The 16,590-nt window shown below is 37.7% G+C and overlaps 1 protein-coding gene across 1 annotated transcript; it reads right to left on the bottom strand.

Annotated features, from left to right (window-relative positions):
• Positions 1–5,455: 5,455 nt before the first annotated feature.
• LOC123810156 (olfactory receptor 1030-like) lies at positions 5,456–6,394 on the bottom strand. The gene has a single exon (XM_045825648.1). It carries the CDS (start codon positions 6,392–6,394, stop codon positions 5,456–5,458), a length of 939 nt encoding a protein of 312 aa, XP_045681604.1.
• Between the last annotated feature and the right edge of the window lie 10,196 nt (positions 6,395–16,590).

The raw sequence follows: 16,590 nt of genomic DNA, 5'->3' as shown, positions 1-16,590 counted from the left end.
CCCAGGCATGTGCCCTGACCAGGCATCAAGCCCATGATCTTTAAGTTTATGAGGTGATGCTCCAACCACCTGAGCGACACCAACCAGGGCAATGATTACATTAATTTTACATTAATTTAAATTCTGCATCTAAAAGAATTCCATGGAAAGCTAGTTGCTACTTTTGCTAAGGTGGATGGTAAGTAATATGCTATTCATGATATTGGCTTTCAGATGAAACAGGAGATGACAGGGATAAGGAGAGTTAAAAATGGTTCTTTTGAAAAGGAAAGGCAATGAAAATGCAATAAAAACCTGTATGGGAAACCCAGAGGTGGGCTTCCCACCTCTCCTCCTCAGGAGCTCTCCTTACACTTCCCCAAGCCTGAGAAAACTGCAGTCCTGTGGCGTCCTAGCTGAGGGTGAGCCCGACGTGGACTAGACAGTGCTCCAGTTTGGCTGGCTCACTGTTCCAGCTCTGCTCTTGTACCAAGTCCATGTGTTCAGCAAATAGAACTGTCTGCAAGGGGGCCAGAAGCTGCAGTGCCTTAGGTATCTAGGTACCAGAGTGGTCAACACACCCAAGCAAAGAAAGTGAGCTTGTAGGAGTAAAACATTTTCTTTCAGACTACAAAATAAAGCCTAGAAACTGTCTCTGTTAGGACAGTTAAACTGTCTCTGTTAGGACAGTTAAACTGCTCCATTGTACTGCAATGGAGTAAGAGATGATTATTTACTTTTTAAAAAACAAAAACTACAGTACCTTTCTTTGCCTTGTTTCAACTTGCCCTATCTTATCAGAGATGGGAGTTCTAGTTATTTGTAGCATGTTTGTATTTCTATGGCAAAAAAAGAAGAGCTTAGAAGAATAAGCTAAATCTGTTACTTTGGCAGGAGACTAAAGTCTCCAAGTTCTGACATCAGTGGCTCCCTATCTCTCTGGTGGATGCATCACTTAATTGCAGGTGGGAGCTGCTCTAAAGCACTTAATTAACATTTTTCTATTCCACCTTGCTCTCCAAGAATGCTAGAATTATTCACCCAGGGCAGAGTTGAAAACTTGAGGGCACACATTAGAGATTTAAAAAATTCTTAAGTTTCTGAAATACTTACATACACCAAATAATATGAAAGAAAATGAATAGATATTTGTCCTCTCACATTTCCTTTTCTATGCTCAACATCATCAGAAATTCTTTGGGCATGTTTCTAAGCATGGCAAAACAAGAGTATTAAGTAAGGAGAAATAAGAAAATTAAATTTAAGCTGACTGAAAAAATCAGCATTTTATGTGCAAATGAATATAGAGTTTTGTAGTATACATATGCATATTTCATGTTTATCAGATTTTTTAATGGCATTGTCTATGTGGTGAATGCTGGCAAATAACATTCATTTTTAGGATTACTTTGAGACGGATTTACATTTTATTTAAATGTGGAGAAGTTTTATTTTGACTTTCAATGAAATGTTGGGCTTTTAAAACCTAATAAAGGTAAAACTCTTATTACTTTGGTAACATTTACTTATTCGCAATATATTTTATCTATTTTGGGGTGAAAAATTATTAAGTTGTTATGAATATAGACAGAAACAGTCTTTATTTATTTATTTATTTATTTACATTGTTGTTCAAGTACAGTTTTCTGTCTTAGAATAACATGGACTTATACCTTTCATAATCTATAAATACAATATTCTTAATTTTCTACTTTGCTTTATGGGAAATCAAGGAAGCACACAGAACAAAGCACACACATTCAACTTCCGGGTGGGTGTCTCGGAGGGTCCCTTGACATGTTTTGCTCAGTTTCCTCTAAAAAGAACTGAAGAAATGATGAAATCACTCTTAGACCAAATATCTTGTTAAAAACATGGGTATAACTCATCTGCTGAGAGGCATGCATTAAAACAAGTAATATCTACTGATTTCCTCTTTCTAAACTAAACTGACATGGAAATAGTTGGAAAAGAATTTAAGTAATGGATGTGTCTTTTTTATTGAAAACATAATTTCTCACCTAAACGTTGGTACCTGCTCATTTTCTTTATCTCAGAAGAGTAATGGCCCCTTGCCTGCCATGGCCCATCAACAAGTCAGGCCACCATCATCTTCCCAATACACATACCAACTATCCACATGCATCGCTTTCACTGGTTTCACTGTAGTTGCCCTCACATGTCTTCCTGCCTTAAGTTTGTCAGTCTTGTTGGGGGTGGGTATTGAAAACCAATCCTCCTGTCATAACCCTAGTAACTGCCTTCTCTTGGTTACTTCCTAACCACAGGGCCATTACTGGGCATCTTGTGCACCTAGCCATTGGAAGTGGGAATGAAAAGAGAAGAGTTCAATTTGGTTCAGCAAACAGTTATGCCCTATCTGTTCTGTGTTAGGTCCTGGGGTGCAGAGTGATAACCTGCTAAGTCACAAGGAGCTCACAGTCTAATAATGTCTTACATTGTCCCTCCCACTTTGCTCCGCTGTTGTTCTTATCTGTGCAAACTCCCCTACCTCCTGGGCTTGTGTTATACCTTTCCTCACTCTGTTCCTCTGGTATTATCTTTCTTTTTAAACACAGCCAGCACCCCCTCCACAGCTGTTTAGGAATACAGTTTGTAACTGAAGTCTCCATGAAGTAAGAAAAGTTAGAAAAGTTATAGAAAAGTTATAAATATTTAACTTTTTCTGAATTACTGGATGACAAGCAGCAGCAAAGCAATAAACTAAACCACATATTTGGCAGTAAAAGGAACCCCTTAGTTTCACAATTAATTTTTAAAACATTTTATTGGTTATGCTATTACATTTTTCCCACCTTACCCCTTTAGCCCCTCTGCACTGTCCCCCAACCCTCCAGCATTCTCCTTCCCCCCACTTAATTCATGTCCATGGGTTGTACATGTAAGTTCTTTGAGTCCGGTTTCCTATACCATTTTTTTACCTCTCCCATCTAGTTTATGCCTACCAATTCTTCTTCTTCTTCCCTGTACCTTTCCTTCCCCCTATTCCTTCCTTCCCCCTCCCCACTGAAATCTGTCCATGTGATGCCCGTTTCTCTGATTCTGTTCCTGTTCTAGTTGTTCACTTAGTTTCTGTTTTTCTTTGTTTTAGTTTCATTTATTGATAGTTCTGAGTTTGTTGTCATTTTACTGTTCATATTTTTGGTCTTCCTTTTCTTAGATAAGTCCCTTCAACATTCCATATAATAATGGCTTGGTGATGATGAACTCCTTTAACTTGACCTTATCTGGGAAACACTTTATCTTCCCTTCCATTCTAAATGATAGGTTTGCCAGATAGAGCAATCTTGGATGGAGGTCCTTGCCTTTCCTGATTTCAATTACTTCTTTCCATCCCCCTCTTACCTGCAAGGTTTCTTTTGAGAAATCAGCTGATAGCCTTATGGGCAGGCACTCCTTTGTAGGCAACTCTCTCCTTTCCCCTGGCTTCTTTAAGAATTTTCTCTTTCTCTTCAATCTTGGGTAACTTACTGATGATGTGCCTTGGTGTGTTCCTCCTTGGGTCCAACTTCTTTGGGATTCTCTGGGCTTCCTGGACTTCCTGGAAGTTTATTTCCTTCACCAGACTGGGGAAGTTTTCCTTCATTATTTATTCAAATAAGTTTTCAATTACTTGCTGTGGTTCTTCTCCTTCTGGCACCCTTGTAATTTGGATATTGGAATATTTCAGGTTGTCCCAAAGGTTTTTAAGAGTCTCTTCACTTTTTTGAGTTCTTGTTTCTTCATTTTGTTCTGGATGGATGTTTATTTTTCCCTTTTGTTCCAAATCGTTGTTTTGAGTCCTGGTTTCCTTCCTGTCTGTGTTGGTTCCCTGAATCATTTCCTTTATTTCACTTTGGGTAACCTTCATTTGTTGTTTTATTTTTCAACCAAGTTCAATCAGATCTGTGAGCGTTTTGATTACCAGGGCTTTAAATGCTCCATCAGATAGGATGGCAATCCCTCCTTGCTTAGTTCTCTTTTTGAGGCTTTTCTCTGTCTTTCATTTGGTACATATTTCTTTGTCTTGGTACACCAGTCTAGTTGTTCTGGTTGATTTTTTTCTTTAACTGCTTGGTTGTAGGAGTCCCATGCAGTTTGATTTTGTGGTGTTTTGGGTTTGTTTATTGATTTTAGATTGGTTATTATCCTCCTTTTGGTTGTGCGAGGATGTGAAGGGTTTCTACCTACATCTCAATCTTGGCTGGAACTCCTCTTGATTAATTTTGAACTTATTTATAGTCAATTGGTGATATATGTTCTTTGCCATTAAAAAAAAGGTCAAAATAGTAATCACACTTCAAAACAATCTGATTTTTGTGAAAAAAATCAAATGATTTGTGACAAATGTGTATGTGTCTTATGAATTATTTTTAAAGAAGTATTAGAGTTGAGACTTAGAAAAACCATAGAGTATTTGTATTTCTGCCTAATTTTTTTTAAATGAGATTTTTCTTTCACCTATCCCCACAAACAGCAAGAACTTATATAGATTTATCTCCAAGAAAGTTGTTATAACAGACCTGAGAAAACAGAAAGAAAATATGTGGAAAATGTTACAAAACTAAAGTATTTCTCTAGGCCATCCAAATTATTTAAGACAATAATTTCATCTCCCAGAAACATGGATACTCTGCCTGGTTACTCAGGAAGCTCTTGACTCTTTCCCTTTCTTTTCATCCTTACTTCTCTTTCCCTAAGTTCATGTACGACTCCCCTTCTCTCTCTTACCCTGCCCCCTAAAAGTCACTGTAGCTGCACTTCTCAGAGACTATAAAAACTAAATCCTGGCTGTTGAATAAATGACCCCTTCAACATCTCTAAAAATACCCTAAACACTCTTTATCTGTTCTAATCAAACTTTCTTTCCTAAACAAACACATTTAACTAACTCACAGTTTTTAAGTTCTTTCCTCCCTTTTTATTGCTCTAATACTATTTTTCTATTGCTTATTTTAAGCATGCCGTATTTCAACTACATTTAGATTACATAAGCTTTTTATGAAATTTAACCACTATCCATAGCAGTATGTTTTTAAGAATAACAAATGATTTGCTACTACATAGTCTGTTTCAAGCTGAAAAACGTTTCTAACAACATAGATACTCGTGTGTGGGTTTGGTACCCAGCTTCATTAATCTACAGTTTCACCCAGAAGGTTGCTTTTAAAAATATTTTTTATTTTGGAGCTTATATTATTACCTAACTTGGAGTAAGTCATTTCATTTTCAACATATGAAGGACATAGTTATGAGCACTCTAGCTTATAAATTCTGATTAGTCTATGATAATTGACTGGACTAAACATTACCATGTCAAGTGAGTGGCCTAGTACTTTTTGGTCATTAAAATATCCCAATGGGATTGACAGTTTGCTTCCTGATTAGATAACAACTGGCCTGTTGAATTTCAATCACAGTGTTCACACCATGTCAGGTTATCCTACTTTCCCAATGGTCGATTCTGAGAACTCACTCACTGTAACTCTTTGCCCTCTATCATCTTTTTCAGGCTGTCCTTTACTTCCGTGTTCCGCAGGCTATAGATTAGGGGGTTGAGCATGGGAATCACAAGACTGTAAAACACAGAGACCACTTTGTTGTACTTCCGTGAATTCCTTGCTTTAGGTTGCCGCAGGTACATGAAAAACAACGTTCCATAGAAGATGGTGACCACAGTGAGGTGAGAGGCACAGGTGGAAAATGCTTTGCACTTGCCTTCAGAAGACTGGATTTTTATGATGGAAGAGAGGATGCAAATGTAGGAGATGAGGACCGTCAGGAGGGACCCAGTGAGGTTCACTGTTGAGAAGATCAAGAGCTGCTTTTCTTTGTTGCGGGTGTCTGAGCAGGAGAGGGCAAGGAGAGGGGGGTCGGCACAGTAGAAATGGTGGATGACGTTCGAGTCGCAGAAAGACAACTGGAAAGTCAGAATTGTCTGCATCACAGAGTTTAGGAAGCCATAGGTATAGACCCCTACCACCAACTCCTTGCAGACCCGCCGAGTCATAATGGCTGAGTAAATCAGGGGGTTGCAGATAGCCATGTAGCGGTCATAGGCCATCGTGGCCAAGAGGAAGCATTCAGTAGTGGCAAAGGCACTGGAGAAGTACAGCTGGGCAAAACAGCCCAAAAAGGAGATGGTTTTTTTCTTCACCAATAAATTTTGCAGCATCTTGGGTCCAATGGAAGATGAGTAACAAATGTCAATGAATGCCAGATGTCTAAGGAAATAGTACATGGGAGTGTGGAGCCTGGAATCCACCTTGATGAGCAGTATCATGCCAAGGTTTCCAAGCAGGGTGATGAGATAAATCAACAGGAACACCACAAAGAGTGGAAGCTGAAGCTCAGGGCGGTCTGTGAATCCCATGAGAACAAATTCTGTCACTGTAGTATGATTGTCTCTGGCCATTTTGTTCTCTTTCTTGTTGGAAAAAGAAAAAATATGGCTGCAAAATGAGTAGTTACTTAAAAACAAAGGCTTCTTGCCTCTTTGTTCTAGTACTAGATGACAAAAATTGGGCTTCACACTCCCAGTGGTTAAAGGCTGCCATTAGCCAATGGGCTTTATTCTGCTAAGACAGACCCAGGAAAGTCTGAGCTCAGTCATTTTCTCTTTTGATGGAGATTGACATAATTACCTTCAAGTAAATTGCACAAAATCATCCTCCCAACCATATTGTACAAGAATACTGATTTTGTCACAAACCCAGTTTTATCAAATTTTAAACCTTTGCCACTGTGAGGGTGAATATTGGTAACTCATGCCCTCCTGATTTGTTTGGTTTTAAAAAATTATGAGTAGTGGTTAGCCTTTTTCAAATAATTATTTGCATGTATATTTCTTTTTCTGTGATTAGTCAGTGCCTTTGCTAATCTTTTATTATGTCATTGGTTTTCTGAGTACTTTATTTACAGGGACTCTGTTTCACTGTATTTTTTCCATTACCTTTTATCCCCCTTACATCCTCTTTCACCTCCATCCTTCCCTGCACAGTCACTACACTGTTGACTGTGTAAACAAGTTCTTTCTCTTTGTAGCTTGGTCCCTCTACCCCAACCCCACCACCAGAGTTGTCATCCTGCTCTCTATGTATGAGTCTTTCTCTATTTTGCTTGATAGTTCAATTCATTCATTAGATTCCACACATGAATGAGATTATTTTGTTAAGGAAATCAGCCAGCTGTTTGACACATGCATTGTGAATTGTTTTGGTTTGTCACTTAATATTGATAGGGTAATTTTTCTTTGTGCTATGCAGTAAATTTTAAAATGGTCTGGTGTCAAGTATACCAGTCTTTTTCTTTTCAAATTTTCATTTTTGTGACATGTTTAGATAAGTCTTCAATTTAAAATTATTTTTTAAATATTTCTTGTTCCATTCTAGAGGTTTACTGGATTTCACTTTTTACATTACATCAAATCTTATGTAAATTTTTACATTTATATACATCTTTGATCTATCTGGAGTTTAATTTTAAAATAAGGTAATCAACTCTTTATATTTATTTCTTCAAATAGCTTGCCAGGTATGCTAATGCCATTTAATGGTGAATTAATTTACAGATGATTCAGTTGATTGAAAACTCTAGCCTTATCATGCAGTAAAAGACAACTAGTCCCTTTTCACTTAATCTCCCCATTCCCTAACCTTCCCCTCCATGGCTGTCTTCTTGCTATCTATGAGCTATCTTTTAGTTCAGTTTGTTTATTGGATTCCACATATGAGTGAAATCATATAGTATTTGTCTTTTTCTGACTGGCTTATTTCATTTAGCATAATGTTCTCTAGGTCCATCCATGCTGTCACAAAGGGTAAAATTTTCTCCTTTTTCTGGCCTAGTAGTATTCCATTGTGTAAATCTCCCCTAGTTGTTTTATCTACTCATCTACTGATGGATACAACACAACTAGTTTGATCAATTTCTTATTCTTTTTCTTTGCAGTCTCTTCTAGAACAAGAGCCAAACATTTTATTTATACATATAATTTAATTTTAAAATCTGGTGGCAAATTTTATGATTATTTGACATGTGTATTTTTCCAGATGAATGTTGGAATTTCATTGAATTACTTCCCCTCCAAAAATCCTGTTTGTATTTAAAATGCTATGAATTTAATATGTTAACTTAAGGAGAACTGACATCTTTACTATTAAATCTCCTTTGCTAAAACTAAGGCATGTTGTATTTTATTTATTAAAGACTTTCCTAAATAGAATTTTAAGGTTTTCTTTAAACTTTACAGATAAACATCCCTACATATATCTTCAAAGTCTATTCACAGGTATTTTATCTTTTTGTAACTATTGTAAATGAAATCTTCTTCTTTAAACTTTGTGCATTAAGTAATATTTACATATAGGAGAGTTACTGGGTTTTATAAATCAATTTTTAAAAGATTTTACTTATTCAATTTTAGAGAAAGGGGAGGGAAGGAGAAAGAGTTGGAGAGAAACATCGATGTGTGAGAGCAACACTGATTGGTTGCCCCTCTCATGCCCCCAATCCACATGTATTTCCTGACCAGGATTTGAACTGGCGTCCTTTTGGTTTGTGGAAAAACAACCAGCTCAATGAGCCATCTCAGTCAGGGCAGATTTTTATAAATTACCTTTGTAACTATTTTCCTATCATTTAATGATTTTTAAAAGATGACTCTCTTGGGTTCCTCAAATACAAATTCATGTAATATAAAAGGGATATGAATTTCCTCCCTTACTTGTATATAGTATCTTTCATTCCTTTCTCTTATCTATTAGTAGTGGCTAGTACTTCCAGAGCAATATTAAAAAAATGACAATGGTGGCAGTTTTTACCTTACAATTTCTTAAGGGATTCTTCAAGTACTAGGAGACTCTCAGACATCATAAACAGAGAGGATATACACATGCTGTGCAACGTAACTGATATTTGGAAAGACAAGGCATTAAAAAACTGCAAACGTCTGGTGTAGTGAAGCATTGGCTCCCTAGAAAAAAGACTACCTTGGACATTGGGCAAGAACAACAAATGGAGGCCTGCACATCATATGCCTTATATGCACAATTAAAAAAATAAAGAGAATGAAAGATGTTCTATCCTCCCCCACTTAACAAATATACCTTATAATAATTTGGAAGGTAGAATACTTGGAATTCTTAGAGTTCATGCTGAAATGAGGTGGTGAAGATAACCTGTCTCCAGCCCACACTCATGACTGCAGATGTGTGGAGATGGCAGCCTGCAGGTACATGCTCTGCTCAGCCCCTGCCAACAGCTATCCCTTGGCTACTCGTAAGGCCTGGGTGTGTGAACACCAGCAGTGTGGTTCTCCCTTACAAAGGTGATCTGGGAAAGAGGCTCTTACAGACTCTGAGAGTGAGTGAGGGGCCACTTGGGCAGGAATTTTAGGGTCCTGTTTTCAGGATGATGGTCTATAAAGGGTGGATACAAGGTACTTTAGCTGGGCACTTATCCCATGGGGTGGGGTGAGTAGAAAGAGGTCCAGAATTGCCTTAAAGAATGTGGCCAAGGCAGGGTCCCCTTTGTCTGGATTTGAAGGTAGTACTGCCTGTGAGTGATAGGGTGACTAGAAATGCCTGTCTGTATTCGGTAGGGAGCAGGCAGCCTTTGAAATGAACTGAGATTACCATTGGAAGATGGAAAGAACCTCAAAATGTGGGAGCTGGAATAGAGGAGAGCATTTTGGGAGGGGACAATTGCTCAAGGAGTTGAATCGAAACAGCTCAGAGCATGTTTGGGGACTCTGAGCATTTTGGGGGGTAAAGGCAAGTATATATGAAAGAGATTAGTGACAAACTGGGTGGGAATAGGGTATGCCATATTGTTAAGAGATTTTAATAACTACTGAATGTAGACCCAATCAATAGAGATTTGAGCAGTAGAATGACTTGACTAGGGCTCAGCTTTTGGGGAGTTAAGTTGGCAGTACATGCAAAATGGACTGAAGAGAAAAAGATGTCAGTAGGAACACTGGCTAGGGATGTAAAAACTGTGGGAATTAGTGAGATCATTCAGGGAGAGAAAAATAGGTAACAGCAAGGGTTAAAAAGGACGGTTATTTGGGAAAGGTGTATCATTAAGGCTGGGGATAGGAGCAGCAGGCTTAGGTGCCTAAGATGTTCAGACTAGCTCTTCTCAGGCAGTGGTAAGAAATCTCTGAAGTAAGGGTATTTATGACACACCTAGCTTACGAAAGATGAAATCTGCTTTGTTGGAGTTTTATCTCTTTCAGCAGTAGCTTAGAACAAAACCAAACCTTGAGATCTTCAGGCACGGACATAATCTTACTCTGTAAAATATATGTTGCTCTGGATTCTTTGTTATCCATAGGCAAGAAAACATTCTTCTGAATTCAAGTCTTCCTGCTCCAGATGCTCCTTGACTTACAGTGGGGTTACATCCTAACAAACCCATTTTAAGTTGAAAATATTGTCGGTTAACATGCATTTAATACACCTAACCTACCAAACATTAGCCTAGCCTACCTTAAATGTGCTCAGAACACTTAGTAATTGCCTTCCTATTCTTACCAGAAGCAGGAGACACAGACACGCATTCGGTAGACAGGATGGAATGCAAAAACAAAAAACACAATATTGAAAAAATGCTGGCAACACAGTGTGCTGTATAGTACCTGCTGTTCCCCTTGTGATGGCATGTACTACTAGGAGCTGCAGCTTGCTGCCACTGCCTCTCATCACAAGAGAATATTGTACTACATATTACCAGCCTAGGAAAGATCAATTTCTTTTTTTAAATTACATTTTATTGATCATGCTATTAGAGTTTTCCCAGTTTTTCCTCCTTTATCACCCCTCCACCCCAACCTTCCCGCATACCCCCACCACTTAGTTCATGTCCATGGGTTGTACATATAAGTTCTTTGAGTTCTCTATTTCCTATACCATTTTTAATCTCTCCCATCTATTTTATGCCTACCAATTATGCTTCTTCTTCCCTGTACCTTTCCCCACTATTCTTCCTCTCCCCCTCCCCACTGAAAACCCTCCATGTGGTGCCCATTTCTCTGATTCTGCTCCTGTTCTAGTTTGCTTAGTTTTTCTTTTCATTGTTTTTCTTTCTATTATTTTTTAGGTTCACTTGTTGATAGCTGTGAGTTTGTTGCCATTTTACTGTTCATATTTTTGATCTTCCTTTTCTTAGATAAGTCCCTTCAACATTTCATATAATATTGGCTTGGTGATGATGAACTCTTCTAACTTGACCTTATCTGGGAAGCACTTTATCTTCCCTTCCATTCTAAATGATAGCTTTGCTGGATAGAGTAATCTTGGGTATAGATCCTTGCCTTTCATGACTTCAAATACTTCTTTCCAGCCCCTTCTTGCCTGCAAGGTTTCTTTTGAGAAATCAGCTGGTAGCCTTATGGGCAGGCACTCCTTTGTAGGCAACTCTCTCCTTTCCCCTGGCTTCTTTAAGGATTTTCTCTCTCTTTCAATCTTGGGTAACTTACTGATGATGTCCCTTGGTGTGTTCCTCCTTGGGTCCAACTTCCCTAGGACTCTGTGGGCTTCCTGGGCTTCCTGGAAGTCTATTTCCTTCACCAGATTGGGGAAGTTCTCCTTCATTATTTGTTTGAATAAGTTTTCAATTTCTTGCTGTTGTTCTTTCAGCTCCCCTATAATTTTGATGTTGGAATGTTTCAGGTTGTCCCAGAGGTTTGCAAGAGTCTCTTCACTTTTTTGAATTCTTGTGTCTTCATTCTGTTCTGGTTGGATGTTTACTTCTTCCTTTTGTTCAAAATCATTGTTTTGAGTCCTTGTTTCCTTCCTGTCAGTGTTGGTTTGTTGAATATTTTGCTTTATTTCATTTTGGGTATCTTTCATTTGTTCTTTCATTTTTTCTTTCATTTTTCAACCAAGCTCAATCAGTTTGGTGAGCATTTTGATTACCAGGGCTTTAAATTCTCCATCAGATAGGTTGACTATATCCTCATGGCTTACCACTCTTTCTGAGGTTTTGCTCTGTTCTTTCATTTTGGCTCAATTTCTTTGTTTGTGGCCCCAGTTAAGTTGAAAGAGGGAGGGGCCTTTGGTGTTCACTTGGGTGGGGGAAACCTCCCTGTTGCACTCTGTTGTTGCCTCTGAGGGAGGGGCTAGAGAGGAACATGCAGCTTGCCTGCTCCTCTCTAGCCCACTTTTCAGTCATCTGTCTTATGTGAGACTGGGAGTTTCTCCCACTGCAGCAACCGCCATAGCCCACAGCCACCTTTGAGCCTCAGTTTCTCCTTAAGTCAGCCCCTCCCATGCAGCCTGCTACCTCAGGGCAGCCAGCCCCGCCTCCACAGTCTGCAGCCTCACGGAGGTTTGTCTCCATCTGCTGCCTCGCTAGTCTGGTTGTTCTCTTTGACTGTTTCTTTCATTCCAGGGTTGTTGGAGTTTCACGCACTTTGATTTTCTGGCACTTCGTGTTGTTTATTGATATTAGATTGGTTGTTACCCTCCTTTTGGTTGTGTGAGGAAGCAAGGGGTTTCTACTTATGCCTTCATTTTGGCTGCAACTCTCAGAAAGACCATTTTCAAAGTACTGATTCTACTAAAGGCATATTGTTTCCCAGTACTGCCAAGTTGAAAAATGTTAAGTTGAATAATTGTAAGTCAGGGCCTGTCTGTATAACCGTTCTCCCTTCAAGTTATAACTGGTCTAGTTTAGTAGCTGGAATGGTGTAATAACTATGGAAGAACCCAAGAACCCAAGAACCCAATGGGCAGACTCGAGCCTTATTCAACAGCTTTTGCATGATAGATTTTACCAAGTTAGCTGTAATGATACAATGGCACATTTGCCTCTGAAATTTCTAAAACATGGTTAATGCTTTCAAGTTTCCAGATTAAAGAAATTTTCTTTTCCATTAGCTAAATATTTATTCATCATTTCTCCAAAGGAGATGTTTTTCTGCCCCTTTCTCAAAGGTAATTGAGATTGAAGCTTATTGATAACATCAACATTTAGTGTATTAGTTCTTAGACTATACCTAGACCTGATGACAGATTCCAGAAAAAACAAAAAAATAAATCTATAATAATAAACATTTGATTTATAATTTTCTACCTAAGGGAAAACTAATGGCTCCTTTAAAAAAAACAAAATACTGAGTATTATAATATAGTTATTGTCAAACTTACTAAGTAACGATTGAACATATTTAGTGTGCCAAGATTCTATTTTACATACATTATTTTATTTAATATAATCATTTCCCTCAATTTTTAGTGAAAAAAACTGAGACACAGAAATATGCAGTAGTTTTTCTAAATTCACAAAGCAGATAAAGTAAATGTGTCAGGATTTGAAACCGGATAGGCTGATTCCAGAGCCCTAGCTTAAGCTATACCACCTCCCCATTTATGATTCCTCAGAGTATATTCATTTCATGATTTTTCTCCTTTTTCTAATTTGAACACCTATCAGAAAAGTTTAATCATATTAGGGTGAGTTTGGTCATGCCTTTTCTTAGTTCTTTCAGGCACTTTTAACCTTTTGTTGTTGTTTAGCTGATACTGTCAACCTTTGATAGTTCAGAATGTTGTTTTGTGTTTAAGTATTCATTGCTTGAACATGTCAAACAACTTTGTTGACTAACTTAAGAAATATTCTTAGCACCAGGGAAGGAAGGGGCACATGATCAACTTTGAGAATCTGATGAAAGCTAATCATCTCTTCCTAGGAAGTTTCATTCATGCAAAATTTTGTATGCAATATCAGAGCCTTCATGAGTTTATCAGGTTCCTGTTACTGTTTCCTCATAGACTAATACAATGACAAACAATCCCAGCTTTTCCAAATGAGTCAACCAGCCCTTCCCTGTTTACTTCTCTGAGAAGAAAAGCACACCTTGTCCTCTTCTAAAACTGAAACTCTTCTCTTGGCTGCTTTGTAGTTTTTACTATGACAGCCTTATAAGTACATACAACTTACCCACCCTATTGGACAGTCAGGATTCCCAATGCCAAGGAAGCATCCACTTAGAGTATTTCCAACTGGACAAACAGGCTCCTTCATGTCTCACTGGAAGGCTTGGTTTCTGTGTTGCCTACCAACAAACCTGTATTTATAACATTAAAGGGTAAAGAGTCTGTTTTCTCTTGTTATTGCATAGCTTTCTGGGGACCAAGGAAGGTTCTGTGAGTATTTTACACCTGGTTTGAACCACCCTTGGGAATTAAAATCCCTGAATCATCCTGGTAATTAATGATGCCTCAGGTTATGATGCTTTGGGGCATGTTCTTTGGATGACTATTGAGTCTTTGATGCTTGGAGACAGACTTCCTGCCCTTGGCAGGGCATCTGCAGTGGGTGGCCTTCAAGTTGTGGCTGGGGTGGGGGCCCAGGTAATATTTTATAGGGAATTATGCACGGTCATGCAAAGATTGTATAACTAAGATACATCTATGGGATATTTTTTGCTTGCAAAGAAAACAAGGCCTTGCCTAGCATATTTATCACAAAATATAGCATAAAAGTAGTCTTTGTTTCTCCTATTTTCATTTTCCCTATTGTTTCCTGGTGAATCAAATTAAGTAATAAAATCATATTCAAAAGCAGGTCAGTTGCTAAATGTTCTATTGGTCCCAGAGTTCTCCTTACTTTTGTTCTCCCCCATTCACTCTGGATTGAAATTGGGGCAATCTGTACTTCCTGATGTGGCTAGGTCAAATTTTCAATGCACTGGGTCTTTCATCATGGCCACTAGGGAAGAGATGAGAACCTGGTTCTCTAGGCCATTAATGACAGCGATTAAGCACTGCCCACAACCCCAGTATTCACAGCAAGGCTGAGCTAAGGTGATGGCATTCTCCAATTAGAAAGTGCATTTTCTATCTCTCAACATTTCCCAAGTTCAGTAATTCATACCAAAGAGGAGGACACTGGAACAGAAGTGTGTTTGTGTCAGGTCTGTAGACATCATTCTAATGGCCTTTTCCAGTCAATTGTAGCCTTTTAAGTAACTTGTGACATGTAAATCTATGACTTTTCATTCTGGTTGGGGGGAAATTTCTAGGCTATATTTGGTGTAGAGTGAAATGTAAGTTTGATCTTAAAATATGGGGCATTACTGATTTCTTCATACTAAATTTAAAGCATAATATGATAAAGACATATTAGTGTCTTTATAGTGTCATAATAAGGTGTTGGTATGTGACCTGCACTGCAGGTGTGTCCTCCTTCCACATGGGTGGCCATTCAAAGAGCTTGCAGAACTGTCATGGCTCTCTCTTTCCTGCTCTTTTAATTATGACTTTATGTGAAAATTGTACTTTATTGACCAATTGCATATCCAGAACTATAGCCATTAATTAACTAATTCATACTTCAAAACTATTGTTACATGCTACATTTTATAATTGTCCCCAGACATTTAAACTTATTTACAAGCAAATGTACTCGACTCTGAGGATTTTTTTGGTCCATATTTACTCAAGTCCAATTTGAAATTTTAAATTCTTTATTTGCCCATATTCCATAGTACCTTTGCATTTGTCATTGTACTATTATTATTTATTTGCATATTCCTCACCCAAGTACTTAACTTGTAAATGTACAAGCTTAAAACACACTTTGTAAGTAACTTGAAAAGAAAAACAAAAGTTGAAATACTCATCTTCTTACTTATCACAGAACTTTATGTAAATAAACTGGTTGAAAGATGAAATAAGATATAGAAATGTAAGCATTAACTGAAAGAAAGCAAGATTGGCTGTATCAAAGTATAGTATTCAGTGCAAGGAAAATTGCTAGAGACATAGAGGGATATAACATAATAAAACAATCCTTGAAATACTGTTGTACAATACTATAGTTTTGCAAGATGTTACCATTTGGAGAAAATCAGTAAGGGTATATGGGATTTTTGTATTATTTCTTACAACTGTACATGAATCTAAAATTATTTCAAAAGAAAACAGTTAGTTTAAATGTAAAGGTGGCATCATCTAAAAACATGTAAAAAATAAGCATTTATTTTGTCCCTGAAAGATTTCTATTTCAAAATGAAATTATATCTGGTACACTGTGTTTATTCTTGTGAGTCCTAAAATAGTTAGAATGATTTAACAATCCATCAAAAGTTTTCTCACACAGTCATAAGAATGTTTAGATGTTCTTAGACAAGTTGTGTATAAATGTAATTTTCTCCGTCTTGCATTTTCAGTGGAATGTTCAAAAACAAGTAATGTACTCAAGAGGCTATATCCCAAAAGAGCCCAAATCTCATATATATGTAGCCTTGTTCTACAGTGACAATTGTTTGGCAATTGTCCTTATTGTTGAGGTACCAGCATCTGCAGGTAACAATTTTCTTTGTATATTGATATATAAACACTTTTTCTAATTTTTATATTAGAATTTAAGGTTTGGTTATTCTAAGGAAATAATCATTTGTTGAGCATCCACTTACCTCTGTGAGCTGGGTTTGCTGTTATCATGTACATCATCTTATTTCACACAAGAAGCCTACCAGCTATACATATATTTAATCAATAAAATGATGAAGATGGAAGAGTTTATGTAACTTGTCTGATTCCACAGATAATGGCAAAGCTGCAATTTGAACTCAAGCCAGTTCAGCCCCAAAGCTCATGG

The sequence above is a fragment of the Phyllostomus hastatus genome, unplaced genomic scaffold, assembly GCF_019186645.2.
Source record: "Phyllostomus hastatus isolate PE091 unplaced genomic scaffold, TTU_PhHast_1.1 phas_scaffold_585, whole genome shotgun sequence".
NCBI lineage: Eukaryota > Metazoa > Chordata > Mammalia > Chiroptera > Phyllostomidae > Phyllostomus > Phyllostomus hastatus.
This window is presented reverse-complemented; position numbering and strand designations above follow the sequence as displayed.

Bases quoted from the DNA above. Each gene is read 5' to 3' on its own strand.
- LOC123810156 (XM_045825648.1), bottom strand. From the start codon at position 6,394: ATGGCCAGAGACAATCATACTACAGTGACAGAATTTGTTCTCATGGGA.